General features: G+C 50.0%; 1 protein-coding gene across 1 annotated transcript; it reads left to right on the top strand.

Annotated features, from left to right (window-relative positions):
* Positions 1–4,795: 4,795 nt before the first annotated feature.
* Positions 4,796–23,204, top strand: LOC309613511 (ninein-like protein). The gene is made up of 7 exons (XM_082360368.1): positions 4,796–4,897; positions 10,049–10,118; positions 16,055–16,213; positions 16,897–17,010; positions 19,768–19,938; positions 21,189–21,302; positions 22,232–23,204. The coding sequence occupies exons 2-7, from the start codon at positions 10,098–10,100 to the stop codon at positions 22,421–22,423; spliced, it is 771 nt and encodes a 256-aa protein (XP_082216494.1). The 5' UTR covers positions 4,796–4,897; positions 10,049–10,097; the 3' UTR covers positions 22,424–23,204.
* Positions 23,205–25,795: the final 2,591 nt, after the last annotated feature.

Here is a 25,795-nt window from a genome sequence, read left to right on the forward strand (position 1 = left end):
GAGCACGCAGGCTTCAGTAGTTGCAGCATGTGGTCTCAGTAGTTGTGGCGTGTGGGCTCTAGAGTGCAGGCTCAGTAGCTGTGGCGCATGGGCTTAGCTGCTCTACAGCATGTGGGATCTTCCTGGACCAGGGATCAAACCTGTGTCATCTGCATTGGCAGGCGGATTCTTAACCACTGCGCCACCAGGGAAATCCTGGTGTCCCTTTTTGGATGTTAAGATTGATCAATGGGCCTAGGTGCTATCCATACCCATCCACTACTAAGGTCTCTCTTAAGCTTTTCACCTAATGCTTTAGCAGCTACTTGCCTCCATGCATTAGGGCTACAAAACGGCATTAATCTAGTTTTTTTATTCCTGCTGCATTTATTAGCTGGAATTCTTCTATAAAAAAGAGATTTCCCTCGTAAACAATGTGGCTACCCTGAGATAGAATTTGTGCAGTAACGGCAGATAGATGCTTGACTCCATTCTTTCATTTACCATTTTCCAAAATGAGTTTCCTCCTTCATATTCTCCAAGGAGCCCCAAAGAGGTTTCAGTTTTAAAACTGTTATTGTTAGGTGTCATTATCATTCATGCTTCTAACGCAACTGATGTGATGCAATTCACTGCAGTTTATCATTTTGATGCTCAGATTGTCCTTTCTTTGGCTAATGCGAGCTCCTTCGAATCAGCTCCCAAGTCTTTTCAGCACTCCCCTCGTAGTCCTTGATACTTTCTTTGCTTTCCATGCTCAGCTTGTACATCTTTAATCTATCTGAGACCTGGAATCAGCCATTTTCCCCCCAAGAGTCCTGGTTTCCTTTCACGGGAAATGGCATATAGACTCAAGAATGTGAGGCTTCCCTGGTGGCGCAGTGGTTGAGAATCCGCCTGCCAATGCAGGGGACACGGGTTCAAGCCCTGGTCTGGGAAGATCTCACATGCTGCAGAGCAACTAGGCCCGTGAGCCACAACTACTGAGCCTGCGCGTCTGGAGCCTGTGCTCCGCAACAAGAGAGGCCGCGATAGTGAGAGGCCCGCTCACCGCGATGAAGAGTGGCCCCGCACTAGAGAAAGCCCTCGCACAGAAACGAAGACCCAACACAGCCAAAAATAAATATAAAAATAAATAAAAATAAATTAAAAAATAAAAAGATAGGCCTAGAGCTAGAGAAATTCTCTTTAAAAAAAAAAATGAATGTGGATGCTCATGGCTACTGGGTTGGTCCTTGTTTCTAGGCCTTTTCAGTGGACAGAGCTAAGAAATACTTCTTTAGAAGAGATGATTCAACATGAGTCCATGCTATTACTTTTTTGCTCTATTCTTCAATATATAAACTGTTTATTATTTAAAGAATATTATATTATTCTTAGGAATATTATTACTAATAACATTATTATGAATAATATGATTACTAAAAACAGGTTAAGATTTCTTTGTAATTCTTTTCATCCTTAGTATGTACCCACTAGGGAAATACAATCAATCTCTGTGTTTTCAAGTAATTTAAATAACCCCAGTTTGACTAATCTACCAACATGAAACACAGGTTCATTTGTTTCATTTTGTTTTCAAAATGTGTACGTTGGTTTTCCACTTTGATTTCATTTTGTTTTAACAATATGTAAAATATTTACATGGTTCCAAAGTTAAAACTTTTAAAACAGGTACAGTCAGAAAATTTTGGCTGTTCCATCCTATTCCTGCCACCACCTACAGGTAAAATTTTGGTTTGAGTTTGTTTCCTTTCTTTTTTGTGCTTTGCTTTATTGTGCTTCTCAGATATTGCATTTTTTACAAATCGAAGGTTTGTGGCAACGCTGCATTGTCAGATGATGGTTAGCATTATAATGCTAATGCATATTCAACAGACTACAGTATAGTGTATACATAACTTTTATATGTACTGGGAAACCAAAACATTTCGTGACTCACTTTATTGAATATGCACTTTATTGTGGGTCTTAAACCAAACCCATGATATCTCCAAGGTGTGCCTGTATAAACTAATATATATTCATATACCCCTTTTCTTTTCTTTTTTTTTTAACATCTTTATTGGAGTATAATTGCTTTACAATGGTGTGTTTGTTTCTGCTTTATAACAAAGTGAATCAGCTATACATATACATATATCCCCACATCTCTTCCCTCTTGCGTCTCCCTCCCTCCCACCCTCCCTATCCCACCCCTCTAGGTGGTCACAAAGCACGGAGTTGACCTCCCTGTGCTATGCAGCTGCTTCCCACTAGCTATCGATTTTACATTTGGTAGTGTATATATGTCCATGCCACTCTCTCACTTTGTCCCAGCTTACCCTTCCCCCTCCCCGTGTCCTCAAGTCCATTCTCTAGAAGGTCTGTGTCTTTTTTCCCATCCTGCCCCTAGGTTCTTCATAACCATTTTTTTTTAGATTCCATATATATGTGTTAGCATATGGCATTTGTTTTTCTCTTTCTGACTTCCTTCACTCTGTATGACAGACTCTAGGTCCATCCACCTCACTACAAATAACTCCATTTCGTTTCTTTTTATGGCTGAGTAATATTCCATTATATATATGTGCCACATCTTCTTTATCCATTCATCTGTCGATGGACACTTAAGTTGCTTCCATGTCCTGGCTGTTGTAAATAGAGCTGCAATGAACATTGTGGTACATGACTCTTTTTGAATTAAGGTTTTCTCAGGGGATATGCCCAGTAGTGGGATTGCTGGGTCGTATGGTAGTTCTATTTTTAGTTTTTTAAGGAACCTCCATACTGTTCTCCATAGTGGCTGTATCCATTTACATTCCCACCAACAGTGCAAGAGGGTTCCCTTTTCTCCACACCCTCTCCAGCATTTGTTGTTTGTAGATTTTCTGATGATGCCCATTCTAACTGCTGTAAGGTGACACCTCATTGTAGTTTTGATTTGCATTTCTCTAATGATTAGTGATGTTGAGCATCCTTCTTCCTCCATTTCTTAACCTTTCATTACTTCCGACTTCTTTTCTGTCTATGGCACATTCTGCCAGTGAGTTTTTCTTTTGACATTGACTTTTTATTTTCCAAAATTCTGTTTAGTTAGTCCTGTCTGATCATTTTTGATAGCTTCTTGTTGCTTGTCCTCTTTTAATTTCCATCTTTTAGTTAAGTAAACATTTCATAACATTTTTCCTTAGTTTGTGTCTGATAATTCCGGTATCTGAGGTTCCTACAGGATCTAATTCTGTTGTTCTGGCTTCTTCTGACTCTCAGAGGTGGTCCTTTTCCACGTATATTGTGGTGATCTTTAATTGTGAGCTCATGTTTGCATGATGTTTATCTCTGGGAATCCTGGGAGCTGTAGTAGAGGGTGCTCCCTGCAGAAAGGATGTGTTTTGCTTTTGCCAAGAGTTGGGAGCCTCTTAATCTGAGACCACTTTAACCTCTTCCAGGGAACTGGCCCAGTGCATGTATCCAAGGTGTGGTTTCTCCACACTGGTGTAGGTGCTGGCCTCAGGGTAACCCCACGTTTGTGTTGCTTAATGCTCATGGCTTTGGTTTCAGCTTCTGGGGTTGTTTTGTTTGGGGACCCCTGGAGGTTTCCATTACCTTCTGTGAGGACATCACACACTAGATGATCAGCTTTGCTCTGGTTATTTGGTGAGTGTGCGCGGCTGGGGTGGAGCAACTGCCGTCTTATTTGAGGTCCAGGAAGCTGGCGGCAGAATCCCCTGCCAACCACATACACACACACACCTGCCTTGAATCAATTTGTTTTCCATCCTGGAGCCGGAATGACAGTTCAAAACACAGACCTCATTTGTGTCACTCCCCTGCTTGAAACCCTTTGCTGCTTTTAAAATTCCGTTGACTTCTATGTCTTTATTTTTCTCTCTAGTTCCTCATGAGGAAAAATGAAGTGGTACTTATGCTTATGAAGGAGATCCTTATGCTTGACATTATAAGAATAATACATAAACATATGAGGTCATGTGGCTTTGAGTACTTTTAGATTGAAAAGAAGCTAATGCCAGGTAGAGACCTGTTTAGGGGAATAAATATCTGCAAGACCAAGATGCGTTAAGGATAGACTCTCTGGGCAGCAGGCGTGGGTCTCAGGCTGCCTCCCCGTGATCTTTACTGGTCAGTTGCTTGTGTGTCACACATCGATGGGGTTACCTTCCCAGGGAGACTCTAAGAGCATCGGAAGCCAGGGGGGCTCCGGGGAGACTTGGTCCCGGCAGCCACTGTCGGTACTTGCTTTTCCCTGTGAAGGCTCCATGTTGCATCAGGTCGCCCTCTGTCCACTGATACGGGCATCGTCCCAGGCTCCTCCTGGTACTGAGCTCAGGGTGTAGGATGGAGGCGCTCTTCCCTTGGGATCCAGCCTCCCCCGTCCTTGTGTTCCTCAGCTTTGTGCTGGAGTCCCCTGGGTGGAGGGGGTGGCCACTCTCCTTGCAATGACCTCGCGAGGACTCACCCAGCATCTTGCACTGGTGCCTGCCATGGGCACACTCACATTTCAGTGGAGGTTATAAGATGCAGGAACCGGCCAGCTGTGAACACAAAGAACCAAGGTGCTGAATGCACCAGGGAGTTGTTGATTGTGTGGCTGTTTTAGAAGCTAAGAAAGCTTTGTCTTCTATAGCTTATCTCTTGGGAGATGCAAACCAGAGCAGGTTAACACGGGATACAGGAAAGCGAAGGAAGTGGTGTCCTGTGCCCTCATCTAGGGAAGGGGAAGTGTGGCTGCAGGGTCACTGCAGGACTGGAGTGCGTGGGGGTGACCAGCTTCTGGAGTTCCCACTCTTCTTCCTTTCTTAAATTTCCCATGCAGAATCAAATTGGATAGGCTTTCTGAAGAAAACACGTTTTTGAAAAATGAGCTGGCAAGGATCCAGCAAGAGCTTGAAGCTGCAGAAAGGACAGAGGCTGCACAGAGGTAAGGGCCGTCTCAGTGGTCCCACCCCGACCGCCCGGTCCCTGACAGGGCTTGCTCTTCGTAGAGTAAGCTTAGAAGGCATTGCTGTAGAAAGTGGGACGTGTTCACAGATAACCCGCATTCCAGGAGAGCTGTGCTGCCCTCTGACCAGCCTTGCCAGGCACAGGCCTCGGGCCTCCTTCCTGAGCGCCTCACTCGCAGAAGTAGGAGGTGCCGGGTCAGCACCACCGCCACCAGCTCCAGCACAGGCCCCTGTGCCTCTGACGCTGCTCTGCAAGCACTGCTCACCCTGCAGAAATAACTCCACCTTGTGCTCAGGGCTCGGGGGAGGCATCGAGCATTCTCGTAGGGGCGAGAGATACTCTTGCAGCCTTTCTGGGCGAGTAGAATCTGTTTGTTCTTGTCCTGATAATGGTTTTAGCTGTGCTTTCCTCCGAGGTGCATTCCTGGTCTGCCGATTTCAGTGAGTCAGAGTCAGGGGTCGGGGGCCTGAGCACTGAGGCAGGAGCTGTGTTTGTGTTTGTGTGCGTGTGTGTGTGGGTGTGTGCGTGTGTGTGTGCGTGGGTGTGCGTGCGTGTGTGTGTGCATGTTGCGTGTGTGTGCGTGGGTGCGTGTGTGGGGTGTGTGTGGGTGGGTGCGTGTGTGGGGTGTGTGTGTGTGTGTGCGTGTGTGTGTGCGTGTGTGTGTGGCGTGTGTGTGTGTGCGTGTGTGTGTGGGTGCGTGTGTGGGTGTGGGTGTGTGTGGGTGCGTGTGTGTGTGTGCGTGTGTGTGGGTGTGAGTGGGTGTGTGTGTGCGCGTGTGTGTGTGTGCGTGGGTGTGTGTGCGTGGGTGTCTGCGTGTGTGCGCGTGTGCGTGTGGGGGGGGGTGCGTGTGGGTGTGTGTGAGTGTGCATGTGTGTGTGGGTGTGTGTGTGCGTGTGCGTGTGTGGGGTGTGTGTGTGTGCGTGTGTGGGTGTGTGCGTGTGTGGGTTCGTGTGTGTGGGTGTGTGGGTGTGTATGTGTGTGTGTGTGGGTGTGTGTGCGGGTGTGTGCGCGTGTGTGTGCGTGTGTGCGTGCTTGTGTGGGGGTGTGTGCGTGCGTGTGCGTGTGTGCGTGTGTGGGGGTGTGCGTGGGTGTGCGTGTGGGTTGTGTGTGTGCGTGTGTGCATGTGTGCGTGTGCGTGTGTGTGCGTGTGTGCGTGGGTGCGTGCGTGTTTGTGTGTGTGGATGTTTACATAGGTGTGTGTGTGGGTGTGTGCGTGCGTGTGTGTGTGGGGGGGTGTGCGTGTGTGTTCGTGTGTGGGTGTGTGCGTGTGTGGGTGCGTGTGTGTGTGGGTGTGGGTGTGTGTGTGTGGGTGTGTGTGGGTGCGTGTGTGTGTTCGTGTGTGGGTGTGTGTGTGCGTGTGTGTGTGTGTGCGTGTGGGTGTGGGTGTGTGTGTGTGCGCGTGCGTGTGTGTGGGTGGGTGTCAGTGTGGGTGTGTGTGTGCGTGTGTGTGTGGGTGGGTGTGTGTGCCTGTGCGTGAGCGTGTGTGTGTGTGCGTGTGTGTGCGTGTGCGTGTGTGTGTGCGTGCGTGTGTGTGTGGGTGCGTGTGTGTGGGGTGTGTGTCGGTGTGCGTGTGTGTGTGTGTGGGTGCGTGTGTGTGTGGGGCTGTGGGTGTGTGCGTCTGTGTGCGTGGGTGGGTGTGTGTTTGCGTGTGCTTGAGCGTGTGTGTGCGCGTGTGTGTGCGTGTGCGTGTGGGTGGGTGTGTGCGTGTGCGCGTGTGTCCGTGTGCGTGTGCGTGTGGGTGTGTGCGTGTGTGTGGGTGCGTGTGTGTGTGCGTGTGTGTGCGTGTGTGCGTGTGCGTGCGTGTGTTTGTGTGGGTGTGTAGGTGTCTGTGGGTGTGTGTGCGTGTGTGTGTTTGTGGGTGTGTGTGTGGGTGGGTGGGTGCGTGTGTGTGTGTGTGCGTGGGTGCGTGTGTTGCGTGGGTGCGTGTGTGATTGTGGGTGTGGCTGTGTGGGGGTGTGGGGGTGCATGTGTGTGCGTGTGTGGGGGGGCCTGTGTGTGTGCGCATGTGTGTGTGCGTGTGTGCCTGTGTGTGTGCGTGTGTGGGTATGTGCGTGTGCGTGTGCGTGTGCGTGTATGTGCGTGTGTGTTCGTCTGCGTGTGTGTGTGCGTGTGTGTGCGTCCGTGTGTGTGGTGTGTGTGTGTGTGCGTTTGTGGGTGTGTGTGCGTGTTCGTTTGTGTGTGCGTGTGTGCGTGTGTGTGCGTGTGTGTGCGTGTGTGTGTGCGGGTGTGTGGGTGTGCGTGTGCGTGTGTGTGGGTGGGTGCGTGGGTGCGTCTGTGTGTGGGTGCGTGTGTGTGTGCGTGTGTGTGTGTGCGTGTGTGTACGTGTGTGTGGGGTGTGTGTGTGTGTGCGTGTGTGCGCGTGTGTTTGTGGGTGCGTGTGTGTGTGGGTGTGAGCGTGGGGGGGTGTGCGTGTGTGCGTGTGTTTGTGTCTGTGCGTGTGTGTGCTCGTGTGTGCGCGTGTGTGTGTGCGTGTGTGTGTGCGTGTGTGTGGGTGGGTGTGGTTGTGTGTGGCTGGCTGCGTGTGTGTGTGTGCGCGTGTGTGGGGGGTGTTTGTGTGTGCGTGTGTGTGTGTGTGGGTTGGGTGTGTGTGCGTGCGTGTTTGTGGGTGTGTGGGTGTGGGTGTGTGCGCGTGTGTGGGTGTGTGCGCGTGTGTGTGTGCGTGGGTGCGTGCGTGTGTGTGTGCGCGTGCGTGTGTGTGCGTGTGTGCGTGTGCTTGCGTGTGTGTACTTGTGTGTGTGTGCGTGTGTGTGTGCGTGTGTGTGTGTGCGTGTGAGTGAGTGCAGGTGTGTGTGCGTGTGTGTGTGCGTGTGTGAGTGAGTGCATGTGTGTGTGCGTGTGTGTGTGCGTGCGTGTGTGTGGTTGGGTGTGTGCGTGTGTGTGTGTGCGTGTGTGGGTGTGTGTCTGCGTGTGTGAGTGAGTGCATGTGTGTATGCGTGTGTGTGTTTGGGTGTGTCTGCGTGTGTGTGCGTGTGTCTGTGCGTGTGTGGGTGTGTGTGCGCGTGTGTGGGTGTGTGGTTGGGTGCGTGTGTGTGGGTGTGCGTGTGTGTGCGCGTGTGTGCGCGTGTGTGCGTGTGTGTCTGCGTTTGTCTGTGCGCGTGTGTGTGTGCGTGCGTGTGTGTGTGTTTGGGTGCGTGTGTGTGTGTGGGTGAGTCTGTGTGTGTCCGTGTGTGTGTGTGTGTGTGCGTGCGTGTGAGGGTGTGTGTGTGCGGGTGTGTGTGCGGGGGGTGTGCGTGTGTGCGCGTGTGTGTGTGTGCGTGTGTGTGTCTGCGTGGGTGCGTGCGTGTGTGCGTGTGTGGGGGTGTGTGTGTGTGGGTGGGTGTGTGGTTGGGTGCGTGTGTGTGTGTGGGTGTGTGTCTGCGTGTGTGAGCGCATGTGTGTGCGTGTGTGTGCGTGTGTGTGTGTGTGTGCGGGTGTGTGCGTGAGTGCGTGTGAGTGTGTTTGTGCGCGCGTGTGTGGGTGTGTGTCTGCGTGTGTGAGTGCATGTGTGTGCGTGTGTGTGCGTGCATGCGTGTGTGTGTGCGTGTGGGTGTGTTTGTGCGCGCGTGTGTGGGTGTGTGGGTGTGTGTGCATGTGGGGCGGGGTGTGTGCATGTGTGGGGGTGGGTGTGTGTGCGTGTGTGTGTGGGTGTGGGTGAGTGTGTGTGCGTGTGTCTGTGCGTGTGTGGGTGTGCGTGTGTGAGGGTGTGTGTGCGTGTGTGTGTATACGCGTGTGTGTGTGTGTGCGTGTTTCTGTGGGTGTGTGGTGGTTGTGTGTGTGTATGCGTGTGGGTGTGTGTGTGTGTGGGTGTCTGTGTGTGGGTGTGTGTGCGCGTGTGTGTGTGTGTGCGTGTGCCTGTGTGTGTGGGTGTGTGTGGGTGTGTGTGTGCGTGTGTGTGTTCGTGTGGTTGCGTGTGGGTGCGTGTGTGTTTGCGCGTGTGTGCGCGTGCATGTGCGTGTGCCTGTGCGTGTGGGTGTGTGTGGGTGTGTGTGTGCATGTGTGTGGGTGTGGGTGTGTTTGTGCGTGTGTGTGGGTGTGTGTGCGTGCGTGTGTGTGTGGGTGTGTGTGTGCATGTGTGTGCGTGTGGTTGCGTGTGGGTGCGTGTGTACGTGTGTGTGTGTGCGCGTGCGAGGGTGCGTGTGTGTGCGTGTGTGCGTGTGGGTGTTTGGGTGTGTGTCCGTGTGTGTGTGCGTGTGTGTCTGTGTGAGTGTGTGTGTGTGTGTTCGTGTGTGTGTGTGTGCGTGGGTGCGTGTGTGTGGGTGGGTGCGTGCGTGTGTGGCTGTGTGTGGGGGAGTGTGTGCATGTGTGTGCGTGTGTGTTTGGGTTGTGTGTCTGTGCGTGCGTGTGTGTGTGCGTGCGTGTGTGTGTGCGTGTGTGTGCGTGTGTTTGCGTGTGCGTGTGGGTGTGTGCGCGTGTGTGGGTGTGTCTGCTTGTGTGTGTGTGCGTGGGTGCGTGGGTGTGTGTGTGCCCGTGTGTGTTGGTGTGTGGGTGTGTGTGCGCGTTCGTGTGTGTGTGTGCGTTCGTGTGTGTGTGTGTGTGTGTGTGTGTGTGTGTGTTGCGGTGGAGGCTCGGGATGCCTGTCAGTGGATTTCTGCTTTCACCATCAGAGCCTCATCCAAGGATGGTTTGTTTGGCTTTTTTCTTAATGACGTTCAAGATGAGCTGAGCTCTAAACTGCCGAGGATGCGGTGTTGATTTGATAAAAGTGCCCGATGATGAAAGCCTGGGATCCAAAGTGGATGGTCAATAAGCGATCGCTGTTACATTACAGCAGTTCTGAAATCTGCAAGATTTTTCCCTCCAGGAACCATTTTTCCCTAAGTTTGGTGCTGGGACCCCTTTGACCTCAGATGTCAGTGAATGTAAGCCTGTGTTGGTGTTTATGCTGCTGGGTGTGAAGAGCACTCGCATGTGCCAGAGAGAGATTAACGTGTGTGATTGAGGAACGTCATGGAGGGTTTGTTCTTACAGTGCTGGCAGGGTTCCTCTGGTTCCGAAGCTGGGATCCGATTGGACCAGCAGCAGCGATAGCGTAGGACAGTGACGGAGCAGTGGCCGTAGGGTACCAGGAGCAGGTGTACAGATCCAAGCCGCCAAGGTGACCGTGAGTGATGAGGGGTCAGTGATACTGTTAACTTTGCTTCTTCAACAGGAAGGAAGTTGAGGTTTTAAAGAGAGAGAAGGAAAAGGCCTGCTCTGAGATGGAAGAGCTCTGCACACAGGTGAAGTATTGACACCTGGCATGAAGCTGATGCCACCCTCCCTCTTCCATTATTTTGAAATAATTTCAAGCTTACAACAAGGAAGCACAGAACTTTGTTACGAAAGATTTGAGAGTGAGTTGCTGACCCATCAGCCCTCTCCCACACCCCAGATTAGGAAATCAGCGTGACTATGAAACTGCCCCATCAGCCAGCCCAGGACCTCGTGTGGCTTCAGTCCGCCTGTCCTTGTTGTTATGACCTGGCGCTTTTGAAGATTACAAGCGGTTGTTTCGGTGTATCCGGTGCTTCCCTGTGCTTGGATTCAGATTATGTGTGACTATCCCCAAAGTGATGCTGTGTCCTTCTCAGTCCATCCAGTCCGGGGACACAAGCATTAGTGACGTCAACTTAGATTCTTGGTCAGGTGGTGTTGGTCAGGCTTCTCCACAAAGTTACTTTCCCCTTGGTAATTGCTAAATATTTTATGGGGAAATGCTTTGATATGATGTGAATATCTTGTTCTTCATCAAACTCTCACCCCCTTGTTTCAGCATCCTCTGTTTCTTGGTGCAGTCAGTTATGACTGTGATGGTGGCCAGTTGGTGACTAATCCCAGCTTCCTTTTATATTTGTTAATTGGCGTTCTAGTGTAAGGAAGAGCTTTTTCTTCTCTCCATTTATTTATTGATTTTAATTTATTGATTTTATTTATTTATTCTTGGCTGCATTGGGTCCTCGTTGCTGTGCGCAGGCTTTCTCTTGTTGCGGCGAGCGGGGGCTACTCTTCGTTGTGGTGCGTGGGCTTCTCATTGCGGTGGCTTCTCTTGTTGAGGAGCACAGGCTCTAGAGCACAGGCTCAGTAGTTGTGGCAAACGGGCTCAGTAGTTGTGGCTCACGGGCTCTAGAGTGCAGACTCAGTAGTTGTGGCGCATGGGCTTAGTTGCTCCACAGCATGTGGGATCTTCCTGGACCAGGGCTCGAACCTGTGTCCCCTGCGTTGGCAGGCGGATTCTTAACCACTGCGCCACCAGGGAAGCCCTCCATTTATTTATTCATCATTATGTTACTATCATAGATTCCTGTTTTATTCAATGGGTTATTAATATGTTACCATCAGTATTTATTTTTATGCTCAGATTGTCCCAGATTTGGCCAATAAGAGCCCCCTCAGGGTGACTTCTGGGTCCTCCTGACAGGTCCTGGTCATTCTTTGAGCACTTCCTCACTTTCTGGTGCCCCACGATATTCCAGGTTCATCTAGTACTTCCCTGCCCCAGTCCTGGAAGCAGTCGTTTCTCCAAGGAGCCCTTGGTGACCTTTAGTTCCGAATGGTATTTAGAGACCAAGATCTGGGCACTAGGAGTGCTCATGGCTCCTGGGGCATTGCTATGTCCAGGTGCAGTTAGTGCATAGAGCTAGGGAGTGTATACGTATATTTATTAGGCTTACACGCACGTGGTTTCAGGTATATTGATTTATATATCTCCCTACTGAAAACCATGAATTCAAACTTTTATCTGCAATTCCAACATCACAGGGATAATTCTGGTTTTCTCCGTTTCCATATTTGTAACTCTTGCCTCTAGCAATGAAAAACCTGGTTTCCTCATCTTCAATAGATTTACTTAACTGTTTGATTAATCCCTTTACCCTGCGGGTAAATGCCCTGTCTCACTCAGCACTGACCTCCACACTGGTCTCCCTTTGCCCCATAAGTAAATGCCTTCTGTACTTGGTCTCACTTACTGGCTTTTGGACTGAAGCACAGAAGCTGGGATGTGTCATTCTTGTTTTTGTTTTTGTTTTTGAATTCTTTTTTTAATTGAAATTAGTATTGATAATTGCAGACTCCCAGGTGGTTATAAGAAGTATATTACAGAGAAATACACTTTGTCCAGTTTCTTCCAGTTGTAACATTTTATGGAACTATAGTATAATATATCTGTGTTAGTTTGCTAGGGCTGCCATAACAAAGTACCACAGAGTGAGTGGCTTATACAACAGAAGTTTATTTCCTCATAGTTCTCGAGGTTCGAAGTCCAAGATCAGGGCAGGGCTGGTTTCTTCTGAGGCCTCTCTCCTTGGCTTGTATACAGCTGTCCCTCCCTGTGTCCTCACATGGTCATCCCTCGGATGTGTCTGTGTCCTCATCTCTTATTAGGACACCATCATGTTGGACTCATATGACCTCATTTAACCTTAGTCACCTCTTTCAAGGCCCCGTCTCCAAATACAGTCACTCTGAGGTATTGGGGGTTTGGGGTTCAACATGTGAATTGGCAGGGATCAGTCCATAATGAATATCAACAACCAAGATGTCGACATTGATACAATCCATGGGCCTTACTCGGGCTTCCCCAGTTTTACTTGTGTACTCGTGTGTGTATCAAGTTCTATGCAATTTTATCCCTTGTGTAGGTTCGTGTCTCCACGACCACAGTCAAGATACTGAACAGCTCCAGCTCCACAAGGATCCTTGACGTTGTTCTTTCATAACCACACCCACCGCCTTCCTGCCCACCTACCCCAGCTCCTAACCCCTGAAAACCACTAACTGCCCTTCATTTCCAAAATTGTGTCATTTCAAAATGTGATACAAAAGGAATACAGAATACGAACTTTGGGGTTGCCTTGTCTCGCATATCATAATTCCCGGCTGTGTGTCCACAGTTAGCTTCTTCCTGTTGCTGGACACTATTCCAAGGCATTGATGTCCCACAGCTTGTTTTGTTTTGTTTTTTAATATTTATTTCTTTATTTGGCTGCGCCTGGTCTTAGCTGCGGCACGCGGGATCTTCGCTGTGGCCTGCGGGATCTAGTTCCCTGACCAGGGATCGAACCCGGGCCCTTGGGAGCACGGAGTCTTAACTGCTGGACCACCAGGGAAGTCGCCCACAGCTTGTTTTAACGCTCACCTTTTAAAGGACGGCTGGGCTGATTCCAGTTTGGGGCTGTCACAGAGGTGCCGTGAACATTCCCAGGCAGGTCTTTGTGTGGATATAGGTTTTCATTTCATGGGCTAAATGCCCAGGAGAGCAGTTGCTGAGTTGTATGGTAGTTACATGTTTAGTTTTATAAGAAATTGCCCAACTGTTATCCAGAGTGGCTGTAACAGTTTCCGTTCCTGCCAGCAATGTGTGCTTGATCCAGTTTCCCCACATCCTTGTCCACACTTGTGTTGTCACTCTTTTATTTTAGCCACTCTGATAGGTGTGTACTGAGTCAGAAAGGTTAGAGGGGGCTGCAGTTGGGTATCCCCTTCCCCACGCTGGTTCTAATCTGGTAAAAAGGACATTTCTCTTGAGGGCAGGAGAATAGAACGCTCTGTGTACTTCAGAATGGTCACTGTCTTAGTCTGCTCAGGCTCTGTACAGAATGCCACAGACCGGTGGCTTAAACCACAGGAGTTCATTGCCTCACGGTTCTCGAGGCCGGAAGTCCAAGATCAAGGCAGGGCTGACTTGGTTCTGGCGAGGCTCTTCCGGGTTTGCAGACGATGCCCTCTCACTGTGTCTTCTCATAAAGTCACTGTCCTATCAGATTAGGACCCCACCTCGTGAGCACATTTAACCTTAATGACCTGCTGCAAGCCCTGTCTCCAGACACAGCAGAGAGTTTGTGGACACAGTTCCGCCCACAGTAGCCACTTTGTTTCGGGCTCCAGCCATCAGCTCCTGGTGAGCTGGGACTCTCTTTGGCCGTCTCTCCAGTTTTCAGGGCATTGATTTGCCCTGTGACCTCAGTTCTCTGATGGGTCTCAGAAGAGTGGTTGAGTTTTCAGTGACTCAGCTTTTTCTTGTTGGGAGGATGGGAGTGACGACTTCCAAGCTCTTTGCAGGCCAGACCAGAAGCCAGAAATGGTGTTTTGTTTTTCACATGGGATTCTGCATGTTCACTGTCAGGACATAGAAGTACACTGGATTTTCACCTGCCAACCTTGTGTCCTGACACCTTGCTGAGCTCTTACTCTTTCTGGGAGTGTTTTTATTTATTTTTAATTTTAAAATTTTATTATTATTATTACTATTATTATTTTGGCTGCGTTGGGTCTTCGTTGCTACGCGCGGGCTTTCTCTAGTTGTGGAGAGTGGGGGCTACTCTTCTTTGCGGTGCGCAGGCTTCTCATTGCGGTGGCTTCTCTTGTTGCAGAACACGGGCTGTAGGCGCGCGGGCTTCAGTAGTTGCAGCCCACGGGCTCCGTAGTTGCAGCACGCGGGCTCTTGAGTACACAGGCTTCAGTAGTTGCGGCGCGTGGGCTCTAGGGAGCGCGGCCTTCAGTAGTTGTGGCTCGCAGGCTCTAGAGCGCAGGCTCATTAGTTGTTGTGCACGGGCTTGGTTGCTCCTCGGCATGTGGGATCTTCCCGGACCGGGGATCGAACCCGTGTCCCCTGCATCGGCTGGTGGATTCTTTTTTTTTCACAGAATAAAACACTGCTTTTACGTGGGTCTCAATCTGAAATCCACAAATGCTAGTAAGTCAGTTTTTAAATTTTTTAATTTGTTTCAAAGTTAAACCCAAGACACATTGACTTCATAGGAAATCCACTGAGAAATGTTTTTCTAGGCTGAACACCTCTTTCCCTTTAGTTTCCCCCAGCAGAGCATGTACATATTAATCACTTCACTGCTGTCCCACCACTATACCAAGATCACCTAAACTGTGTGTGTAGTATTCTGAATGTTCTTAGTTATACCCTAATTTCACTAACTGCAAAAGATTTTCTGGGATAACCTGTCACGTGAATTCTTTGGCTACTTTTGAAGATGAAGTCCAAAGAACTCTTAAATGATTCTCCTTTGTGGGGGTGGGTGGTATTTTATAGGCATTAGCAACTAGCACCTGGGGCTGTGCTGATTCCATCTGGCATCACTGGGAGACAACCAAAGAATCATATGATGCAACAGCCAACTAAGTGACTCAAAACTGAAGGTTAAATTTAAAGAAAAAACTAATTTAGAGAAAAAAAGGTAATGCTAGAGCAACTCGTTCTAAGCAGTCAGTTATTATGCCTCTGTGTGTGTGTGTGTGTGTGTGTGTGTGTGTGGAAGGCACAACCAGGTGGATTCAGTGCAGCCTGGCAGGCGGATTCTTAACCACGGCACCACCAGGGAAGTCCTCTGGGAGTGTTTTTGTCACCTCTGGCTTCTCAGACCTCTGCTGTCCCCTGGAGAGACCCGTAGCTCTCGCCCCAGCCTGCTTCTTCCTGCGCCTGGCTGATGTGGTGGGAACACCCAGCCCTGGGGCGACAGTGACACGCCCACCAGCTGTGCTTAGACGCTGCTCTGAGGCACGGAGGGCTGCAGACCCTCGGCCTCCAGAGCGGCTGCTGGGGAAAAGCAGATGAGCAAAACATGGTTTGTGTGAAGGTGTGTGACACCTGGTTGGAAATAACGAACTTCCGTGTGTCACCTGCTGGCTGCTGTTTCATCCCAGGCAGCACCGCCCAGGGTCCAGCATCCGCTGTCTGCAAAGTGGGTGATTTTATCAGTGTGCTCCCCCCACCGAGAGCCTCGGTTTTTGTGTTTAATGACAATGATTTGAAGAGAATCACGTGCCTCAAGTAAAACGAGGGGTTTTTTTCCCTTCAAATTGCTTAAGATAATGTTAGAAATAACCGTGGGAGAAACAAGAAAACCATGCCAGTGCTCCAGAGCAGTGGTTGGATGTTGATGGGCTGTGAGCGCCCCTGGTGCACAGTCTCCTGCTTCTTGGATGGACCAGAGTTCATCCTCTGCCCTGTGGCCTGAGAGCCCATCGCTCTGGGGACGCTGAGCGCCTCACCCACTAGTCTCCAGTAGTAACCCCACCCCACTAGCTGTGATGACCAAAATGGGCTCCAGACATTGCCAAGCATCCCTCGGGGAGCAAGAGGGTCCCTGGTTAAGAACCACTGGAATGCTGTTGGTTTAAAAACATAACTTTTTCATCTGTGTTTTATCCCTTTTTGTTCTAGAGTCAGAAATGCAAGGACGAATTGTCCCAGCTCAACCACAGGGTCCTGCAGCTGGGAGAGGAGGCCTCTACCCACCAGGCCCAGAGCAAGAAGAATCACATCACTGTTCAGCTGCTGACACAGAGACTGGAGGAGGCGGCGTGCCGGGAGGAGCTGCAGGTGAGTGGCCGGCGGGGCAGGGAGGGGCAGACAGGCTGGCCTAAAACAGATCAGGAACGGCCCTGATGTGCCTGGAGGTAAAGTGAGGGACTTAACAAGCAAGCCCTGAAAATATGTGGACTTCAGCAGCTTTTGCAAAGCCTGGTATCTAGAAAAAGTAGCAGAAAGGAATTAAATCCTGATGATACGAGAGTAAGTTGGTACAACCTCTCCGGAGGACAATATGGCAAAATATACTTCAAGAGCATCAGGAACGTCCGTGTGCTCTGGCTTCATGATTCTGCTAGTGGGAACTTTACTGAGCATTGTGTACGGATTTAGCTGGAAGTATTTTCATTGCTGTGGTATTTATAATAGCAAAACAGAATTGGAATCAGCTTTGAATCATCAACAGTATTGAATTAGTCAGTAAATGATGGTGCAGCCATTCAAAACCATGTTTTTGAAAAGTATTTAACACTCAAGATATAATAAGAGGGGGAAAGCACAGCATACAACGTCTTAGTGACAGAAGTCCGTGCGTATGGAGGGAGGGCCAGGAGATACAGCAGAACGTCGGGTGTGGTCCTTGGGCTGCTGGGATTGTGGATGAGTTGAATTTTGTAATTTTTGCTTTCCTGAAGTTTCTGCATTAAACGTGTAAGATACTTCTTATACTTGTGAAATTGATTTTTAAAAAACAGGATAACCAAATCCAAAAACTTGAACTTGAACTTGAACACGTGACTCAGGAACGTCAGAGCCTGAGACTGGCACAGTCACAGCTGAGAGAGGCCCTCGAAGAGAGTCGGGACCAGGTGGGTGTGCGCGGTGGTCCCAGCCCGGGAGGGGTCAGCCTTGCCTCTGACAGCCTGGCCGGGACTAGTCCAGCCAGGGGCATCGTTGGTCTGCCTCAGGTCACCCGGCTAGCTGGGCACCCGCCAGGCCCAGGACTGAGTCAGGCTCAGTCCAGGGTCGGGTTGAACTCGAGTGAGCCACGTGAAGAGCTGCGCCTGTTCCTCACGAGGGCAGGAGGCCATAGCAGCGCCTCCAGGTGTGCCCTCTACAGATGCAGGGGCCAGGGAACGCGGCAGGTGGCCTCTGAGGTCCAGGCCAACAGGGCAGAGCAGCCCCCGAGGTGACCCGGCTCCACGCCCCAGTGGAGCCCAGGTGTCACGTTCCTGTGGGTATTCCACCCGCTCTCCTGCTGCAGCATTTGTCCAGCGTGCACCAGGCTCGGGGGAGGCAGGGAGTTCGCGGTCTGGGACAAACAGATGTGAGCAGAGCGGGCCCAGGAGGGACGGCGGGTGCCTGACAGCGTGAGGTGCAGGGACGCGGGGCTGGTTCTTCTGAGGAGCTCGAGCAGAAGGGAGGTGACGGGGTGAGGTGCCCTGAGGGCCACGGGCCCAGTGTGGACTCAGACCTGGGGTGTGCTTGGAGGGCCCGGGTACGGCAGCAGGAAAAGGGCCGTGGGAGGGTCTCTAACCCGCATGCCTCTGCCCAGCCTTTGCACCAGGTTCCCCAACTGGCCCCTGGCCTGACTCCTGGACTTGGCTGTGGTCACCTGGTGTGAACAGTCACTTCTCAGATGGCCTGGGGCCGCAGAGGGGTCAGTCTGGGTGCGGGACCCCCCACCGGGGCCTTATGAGGTGCTGTCAGGCTCCTGTGGGCTCAGCCCCCCGCTGTAAGCAGGCACTTTCCCCGAGGTGCCACCACGTACTGGGGGCTCCCTTCTCTCTTTTTAGTGCAAAAGGAACCTTGAGAAATTGCCTGGACTAGATTGAGCCTTCGAGGCTAAGCAGTCACATCCATCTGCTGGCAGAAGGGCTGGGCTGTCGGAGGTTTCCGTGCCCGCTGGGATGCCCAACATGCAGCCGCCGTCACAGGCAGGAGATACTGCACTTAAGCAGGCTGCTGTGACGTGAGCTGGCGTCCCCTTTTGTGATTTAGACGAGGACCCCCATGAAACACACCTGGATGAAAGTGTGGAGAAGGGAAGTAAGGAGCTTCCAGGGCACTTAGGGACCCTGTGGGTGTGCGGAGGTGAGGTGCACACAGAGCCACGGAGGAGGGAGTGGTCACCGGCGCGCCATGAGTGGTTGCAAGGTCACAGGTCCAGCAGGGGAGCCAGGCGTCCGAGAGGGCACTTACAGGGGTGCCACGGACTGGGGCACCCGCACCGGCCTCTCCACGGCATGGGGTTCTCGTGGTGCGGCAACAGGCGCCCCCAGAAGAGCATACAGGTGGCTAGGCTTCTGAGGCCGGTGCCCGGGAGTTCTGAATATCACTTCCCCACATTCTGCCGGTCCAGCTTGGATTCAGGGCAGGAGGGGCTGCTGTCCGAGGGGCTCGCTGCCCCGCCCCGGCATCCAGAATGCGAAGGCCCTGGCTTCCCGGCTGCAGTGGCCCCACTGCTCTCCTGGGGACGTCCCCCTTCTCACGTGGCAGTTGAGCAGGGCTCTCCGGAGGCAGCCCAGCCTCCACCCGCACCTCACTTCACAAGGAGGGGGCTCGGGGCACTCAGTTGGGCGGTGCCGATGTACCACCCAACCAAGTGGAGAGCGGGCGGTGAGGAGCCTGTGCAGGGGGTGTGAAGAGCATTTTTGGGCGGGCGGGGGCTCAGACACGGGCCAGAGTGACTGTAGAGTGGCCGTCTGAATCTCGAAAGTCGGGAGGAGGCTACATCTGGTGGAGGATGTGTGAGAACTATCCTCCCCTGTCTTCATCCCAAAGAGCACGGTAGCTGCCCTGCTGGACCCGTGTGTACGCGTGTGCCTCTGGGGGGACCCGTCCTGGAGAACCGCCTGGGGTGGCCCCTGAGACACGCAGTGACACGGGACAGTGAGGGAAGTGGGGCTGCGGGCTCACAGCCTCGCTCTTGCCTGGCATGGCCGGCACCCTCCTCTCCAACCTGCCCTCGGCAGGACCCCTGGCAGAGCTGTTGCCTCTCCTGTCTGGGGGGTCTCAGAGGGAAGTTCTGTGTGTTCCAGACGAAGCTGCCAGAGTCCAAGTGATATAAGTGGTGTTGAGATCTGGGCTCCCAGGTGGTCTGTCAGGGGAAGTGGCCAGGCTCTGGACAGCTTGGTACCAACGACCCAGTGGGTTCTCTGCCCAGGGAGCGGGTGCTGAGGCCCATCCACACCTGCTCCCAGCCCCTGGCTGATCACCGTGTAACCCACCTCTGGGACCCCGGCCGCAGCCGAGTGTCAGGGGCATGAACTCTTCACTTAGAGGAAGGCTGCCGTACACAGCTGGCGTGGGTCACAGTATTAAAGGAATTACACCCCAGTCATGTACCCGGAAGGTAAACATGACAGAAGGTTACGTAATCCGGCGGGAGGTCACGTGGAGGATTACAGGCAAGCTTTCCTGGCTCTCACTGTGTAGAAGCGCCCGCTGAATGGAGTTTGGGCGTCAGAATTCAGCTAAATAGGCTCTTTAGGAGCCGTGGGTTTTGCTGCAGACACTTCCCTTGTGGGGTGACCTTAAAGGTAGAGATGCAGTCTTCTGTGTCTGGTAGTGACCCCGTAGCTCTGGGCGGTCACCCCAACACTGGGTGCCTTCTCCCTGGGCAGCTGCACGGGGCCACCATGAGGCTGAGGCTGGCCCGGTCCCAGCACGCCCACGAGGTGCAGCAGCTGCAGGAGCAGATGGAGCGGCTGGTGCCTCGGGGCCGCGTGGCTGAGCTGCAGCAGCTGCTGGAAGGGGAGCGGCAGGCGGCTCGGCAGCTCCGGGAGGAGGAACGGGTAAGTGAGGACAGGGGCCCAAGGGCCGGCTGAGGGCGACGGGGAGGGGGAGGCTGGCTCTCTGGTGACTTAGCCAAAAGCTGCCCAGGTGCCCAGGGGAAGATGGCCCCGCAGATGTCCCACTACGTGAGGACTGCTTTATGGAAGCTATGGGACCCAACTTTCCCTGAGAACTGGGGGGCGTTGAGCAGCTGACCCTGAAGGCCCCCCAAAGCCCCCCAGTCTGTCTTCTGGGCTGCACGTGTCTGCAGCCAGCCACACAGCCACACACACGGTCCCCGCTTCCAGGCCTGAAAGATGGTGATAGAGGGGTCGCGAGGGAGGCAACAGGCAGTGTCCCTGCTTGTGTAGCCCTGTGAGAGCACAGGCAGGTGCAAAGGTCCTGAGGTGGGCTGTGCTCGGCATGTTTAAAGGTAGCCAGGGCGTGGGGGGTGGTTGGACAAGAGGTCAGCGCAGTGACAGCACAGACTTGGGGAGCCCGGCTGTGTGCCAGGTGCTGCCCTAGGCGTCTAGACACATAGAAACAGAGTCGCAGCCTTAAAGGGCAGCAGGACAGTGGCTCAGAGCACGCGCTGCAGGGATCTGGATCCTGGCTGCACCACCCCAGCCGAGTGACCTCAGGCCACTTGTTTAACCTCTCTGTGCTTCCGTTTCTGTCAACTTCTGGTGGCAGCGGTTCCCACCTCAAAGCAGCCTCTCAGGCATCAGTGAGTGAGCACCGTAAAGTGTAAGCCTGCGGGGCACAACTTGGTCCTCAGAGTTCATGAGGTGGGGGTGGGGGTGGGGCCAAGGGCAAGGCACCTTCACGAGGGAGGAACTGGCCAAGCCTGCAAAGGTGGGTGAAATTCGACGTTTGTAAAACACAAATTCTAACGAAGAATAGCCTTTCAGCATTATGCAAAAACGTTATGCTGGAGAGACAGTTAAGCTGTGAGAGATTATTGACAAAACAAAGAAATTTAGTCAGAAATCCTTTAGAAAGACTAATGTGTTTGGGGAAACTCACCTTTGAGTCATTTAGGACTCAAAGGACCAATCCTAGCACAAAGCAGTCTGCTGATCTGCTTAGACTACAATGAGAAATGCAGCTTTGTGGCTTGTGAGACATTTCTAACCCTCCCTCTACGGATGAAAGGTTATCCACATGCTCAGATTTGCACACTTCAGCTAATTTCCATTCTAAAGTAAACAAACCCGCAATGATTCTTTTTAAAACGTACAGTGTTGATCTCTAAGCTCCTTTTGTGCAGGAAGCACATGAAAAACAGCTGAAAGCCGCAGAAGAGCGGGTGGAGGAGGTGGAAATGATTTTGAAGAACGTGGAAGCGCTCCTCCAAGAGAAAGTGCGTGAGCTGAAAGAGCAGGTGAGTGATGATGCCTCGTTTGGGCATTCAAGTAGCTGATCAGGGAGACATAACCCAAGAGAACCCCATGTCCTGTGGAATTGCTGAGAGGGGGAGAGGAGAGAGAGAGGCCATTGCTGTCCTAAAAGTTCTACTTGGAGCTCCAGGAAATGAAATGTGAGAATCTGTAGAGATACTTTCCTTACATAGCAGTCAAGTACGGTTGGTTCATCTGCGGCATCCGGAGCTGCAGGTTCCCAGGCAGCGTGACTCTGTGCAGGCCACCCGCTCCTGACCACCCCCACATCTCTGCAGCCCCTCCCCTGCTGGCACTGCCATCCTCCCACCCTCTCTGTCCCTGGTCCTCACGTTCCTTCCCAGCAGTCAGACTCGGTGACTCCCCCAGTCACTCCTGGCAAAACCTCAACCCAAACCCCAGGTTTGGTTGAAAGCACATCAAAGGAAACGAGGACACCAGCTGTTAGGACCCAAGAGATGGGGGCTCTGTATCCCACGCTAAAGGCCTAGCTGAAAGATGAGATGGGAAGGGATCCATCAGGACGCCAAGGTTTTGGACTTGGGCGGGCAGGTGAGAGCGCAGACAGCGTACTCTTGACAATTTCCTTGGACACCCAATTTGACAGGGTACTCTTGACAATTTCCTTTCTTTTTGAGGCCTACAGATTTTGGTCTTTTGTCTTCATTTTATGGTAAAAATCAATTTGTGCAAAATTGGCTTAAGTTTTCTCTACCACATAGTTCATCAGATTCTCAATTTCCTCTCTCCCGCCAGGATAACAAAAATTGTCATTACATCCAATATTTGTTTCCAATTTGTAAGAATCCCCAAACTGTGGTTTGAACAACGTGGAAGACTGGGAGGGGCAAGCTGGTAGCGTGGCATTTCTGCATTAGATTCACAGTGCAGTGTGGCTTTCTCCCCTGTCCAGTTTGAAAAGAATACACGATCTGATTTGCTGCTCAAGGAGCTCTATGTGGAAAATGCTCACCTAACGAAAGCGCTTCAGGTCACTGAAGAGAAGCAACGAGGTGCTGAGAAAAAATCCCGATTCTTGGAAGAAAGAGTTAGAGCTCTCAACAAACTACTCAATAAGATCGCTTCAGCATCTCTCTCTGTGTAGACTTTTCTTCCTGGAGTTCATTTTGAAAGAACATCTTTTAAAAGTAAACCACTGTGATGCCATAACTTCTATGGCTCATTGGCCACACACCCCTGGACAGATGAGGATTATGATTCTCTGTTCGCCCCACAAGCACTTAATGAAGGTCGACTATGTGCCAGATGCTGGGGAAAACAGACATGTTGGAAAAGACTACATTTTTTTTTAGTGGTCCCCTAGGTAAAATTCCTAGTTTTGCTGCTTACTAGTGAAACAGGTTATGGGGGCTCTCAGCAAGGTAAATGGTAAAATAGTTTTAATGTTTTACTTCTGACCTTGGCTACAGAGACTAAAATGCAAAGTCAGGGCTCTGCAGTTCTACCATTTCACTGTTGCTGCTCTGGTTGAGTCACTGGCATTCTCCATAGTGGGTGGATACAGACACTCCAGAAATGCTTCACTTCCTGTGACTGTCAACTGGCAATGAGGGATAGAGGAGGGGAAGCCCCTTTGTCAGGGTCAGCTCCACTGCAGGGATGTCTGGACAGTGCTTGTTATTTAGGACTGTGGACTCAGGGAGGATGGTTTCTATTGTGAATGCAATCTTTTCCTCATTGAAGTGTCATCACACTGGAAAGTATATTATTTGTAAAAAAAAAAAAAAAAAAAAGTATAGTTTTATATCCAAAATATACATAAATTATGGCCATTTGGTGTATCAGAATAAACTACTGTAATATGAAGAGTCACTGTATTTGCAATAAAAGTCCTTTTCCATTAAAATTGATTTCTAAGTGTTTTTTTGTTGTTATTTATTTTTGGCTGCATTGGGTCTTCATTGCTGCGCTTGGGCTTTCGGCTTTCTCTAGTTGTGTCCAGCAGGGGCTACTCTTCATTGTGGTGAGTGGACTTCTCATTGCGGTGGCTTCTCTTATTGCGGAGCATGGGCTCTAGGCTCTCGGGCTTCAGTAGTGGTGGCGCATGGGCTCAGTAGTTGTGGCTCGTGGGCTCTAGAGTGCAGGCTCAGTAGTTGTGGTGCACGGGCTTAGTTGCTCTGCGGCACGTGGGATCTTCCCGGACCAGGGCTCGAACCTGTGTCCTCTGCATTGACAGGCGGATTCGTAACCACTGTGCCACCAGGGAAGCCCCTAAGTATTTTTTAAACTATTAAATATTTCAAAGATATAGAAAAATAGTTTCATAAGAAACATTCATATGTATTACATAAACATTCAGATGTATTAAAAACATTGTTACAACATTTTGGATAGAAGCGCAGTCCCTGTTCTACTGCATTCAACCTTCCTGGAGGCAACCGCTGTCCTGAAGCTGCTGCACCTCCCCACTATCTGTACAGTCACTGTACATGCTTGAATGAGAAAAACCTTAAACAACTGGAATAGACGGAAAGATCAGATCTTGGATAGGAGGACTCAACACCATAAAGTGGATTCTTCTATCCACGCACCTGTGGTCAATTAATCTATGACAAAGGAGGCAAGGATATACAATGGGAAAAAGTGGTGCTGAGAAAACTGGACAGCTACATGTAAGAGAATGAAATTAGAACGCTCTCTAACACCATACACAAAAATAAACTCAAAACGGATCAAAGACCTAAATGTAAGGCCAGAGAGTAAAATCTCTTAGAGGAAAACATAGGCAGAACACTCTTAGGGAACTCCCTGGTGTTCCAGTGGTTAAGACTCAGCTCTTTCACTGCCATGGGCCCTGGGCTCGATCCCTGGTCGGGGAACTAAGATCCCACAAGCAGCAGAGCACAGCCAAAAAATAAATTAAAAAAACAAAACAACGCTCTTTGACATAAATCGCAGCAATATCTTTTTGATCCACCTCCTAGAGTAATGAAAATAAAAACAAAAATAAACAAATGGGACCTAATTAAACTTAAAAAGCTTTTGCACAGCAAAGGAAACTTTAAAACAAAAAGACAACCCACAGAAAGGGAGAAAATATTTGCAAACAAAGCGACCAACAAAGGATAATCTCCAAAATACACAAACAGCTCATGCAGCTCTATGTCAAAAAAAAAAACAACCCAATCAAGAAATGGGCAAAAGATCTAAATAGATATTTTTCCAAAGAAGACACTGGTGAAGGTGTGGGAAAAAAGGAACCCTCCCACACTGTTGGTAGGACTGTAAATTGGTACAAGCTTATGGAGAATAGTACGGAGGTTCCTTAAAAAACTGAAAATAGAACTACCATATGATCTAGCAATCACACTCCTGGGCATATATCTGGAGAAAACCATAATTTGAAAAGATACATGCACCCCAACGCAGCACTATTTACAATAGCCAGGACATGGAAGCAACCTAAATGTCCATCGACAGATGAATGGATAAAGAAGATGTGGTACATATATACAATGGTATATTACTCAGCCATAAAAAAGAACAAATAATGCCGTTTGCAGCAACACGGATGGACCTAGAGATTATCATACTAAGTGAAGTAAGTCAGACAGAGAAACACAAACATTATATGATATCATTCATATGTGGAATCTAATTTAAAAAGTGATACAAATTCTGTTTACAAAACAGAAACAGACTCAGATTTTGAAAACAAACATGGTTACCAAAGGGGAAATGGGGGGGGGTGGGGGAAGGGATAAATTAGGAGCTTGGGATTAACATACACACACTACTATATATAAAATAGATAACCAACAAGGACCTACTGTATAGCACAGGGAACTCTACTCAATATTCTGTAATAACCTATATGGGTAAAGAATCTGAAAAAGAATGGATATATGTATACGTATAACTGAATCACTTTGCTGTACACCTGAAACTAACACAACATTGTAAATCAACTATACTCCAATAAAATTAAAAAAAAAAAAGTAGGTTCTTCTAAATTAGAATTCAAGACCAGAATGACATCTGGAAAATCCCAAATATTTGGAAACTGAAATTACCCACAAAGCAATGAAAAAATTAGAACATATTTTGAATTAACTGAAAATGAAAACATATTAAAATTTGTGGGGGTGGAGTAAAAGCGGTACTTAGGGGAATATTCATAGCACTAAGTAAATGGATCATAAAAGAAAGGTCTGAAATCAGTGACCTCAGCTACCACCTTAGAAAAAGAGCCATAAACCCAAAGTAAGCAGAAGAAAGGAAATAATAAACATCACTGTAGGAATAAGGAATAGAAGAACAGGGGTTGGCAAACTTCATGCTGTGTGTGAAAGCTAGCCCCATGGCCTGTTTTTGTGCTACAACTGAGCGCTGAGCAGCTGTAACAGAGACTGTGTGGACTGCAGTCTAAAATAAAGTTTGATGACCCTAATAAACTAAAAGACAAAAACTCTATGATCATCTCAACAGATGCAGAAAAGGATATGACAAAATCCAA

Source organism: Balaenoptera borealis (genome assembly GCF_965194805.1).
Source record: "Balaenoptera borealis genome assembly, chromosome: 16".
NCBI lineage: Eukaryota > Metazoa > Chordata > Mammalia > Artiodactyla > Balaenopteridae > Balaenoptera > Balaenoptera borealis.

Bases quoted from the DNA above. Each gene is read 5' to 3' on its own strand.
- LOC309613511 (XM_082360368.1), top strand. From the start codon at position 10,098: ATGGAAGAGCTCTGCACACAG. The intron at 10,119-16,054 runs GTGAAGTATTGA...TTTTTGTTCTAG, and splicing joins TGGAAGAGCTCTGCACACAG to AGTCAGAAATGCAAGGACGA. The intron at 21,303-22,231 runs GTGAGTGATGAT...TCCCCTGTCCAG, and splicing joins TGCGTGAGCTGAAAGAGCAG to TTTGAAAAGAATACACGATC.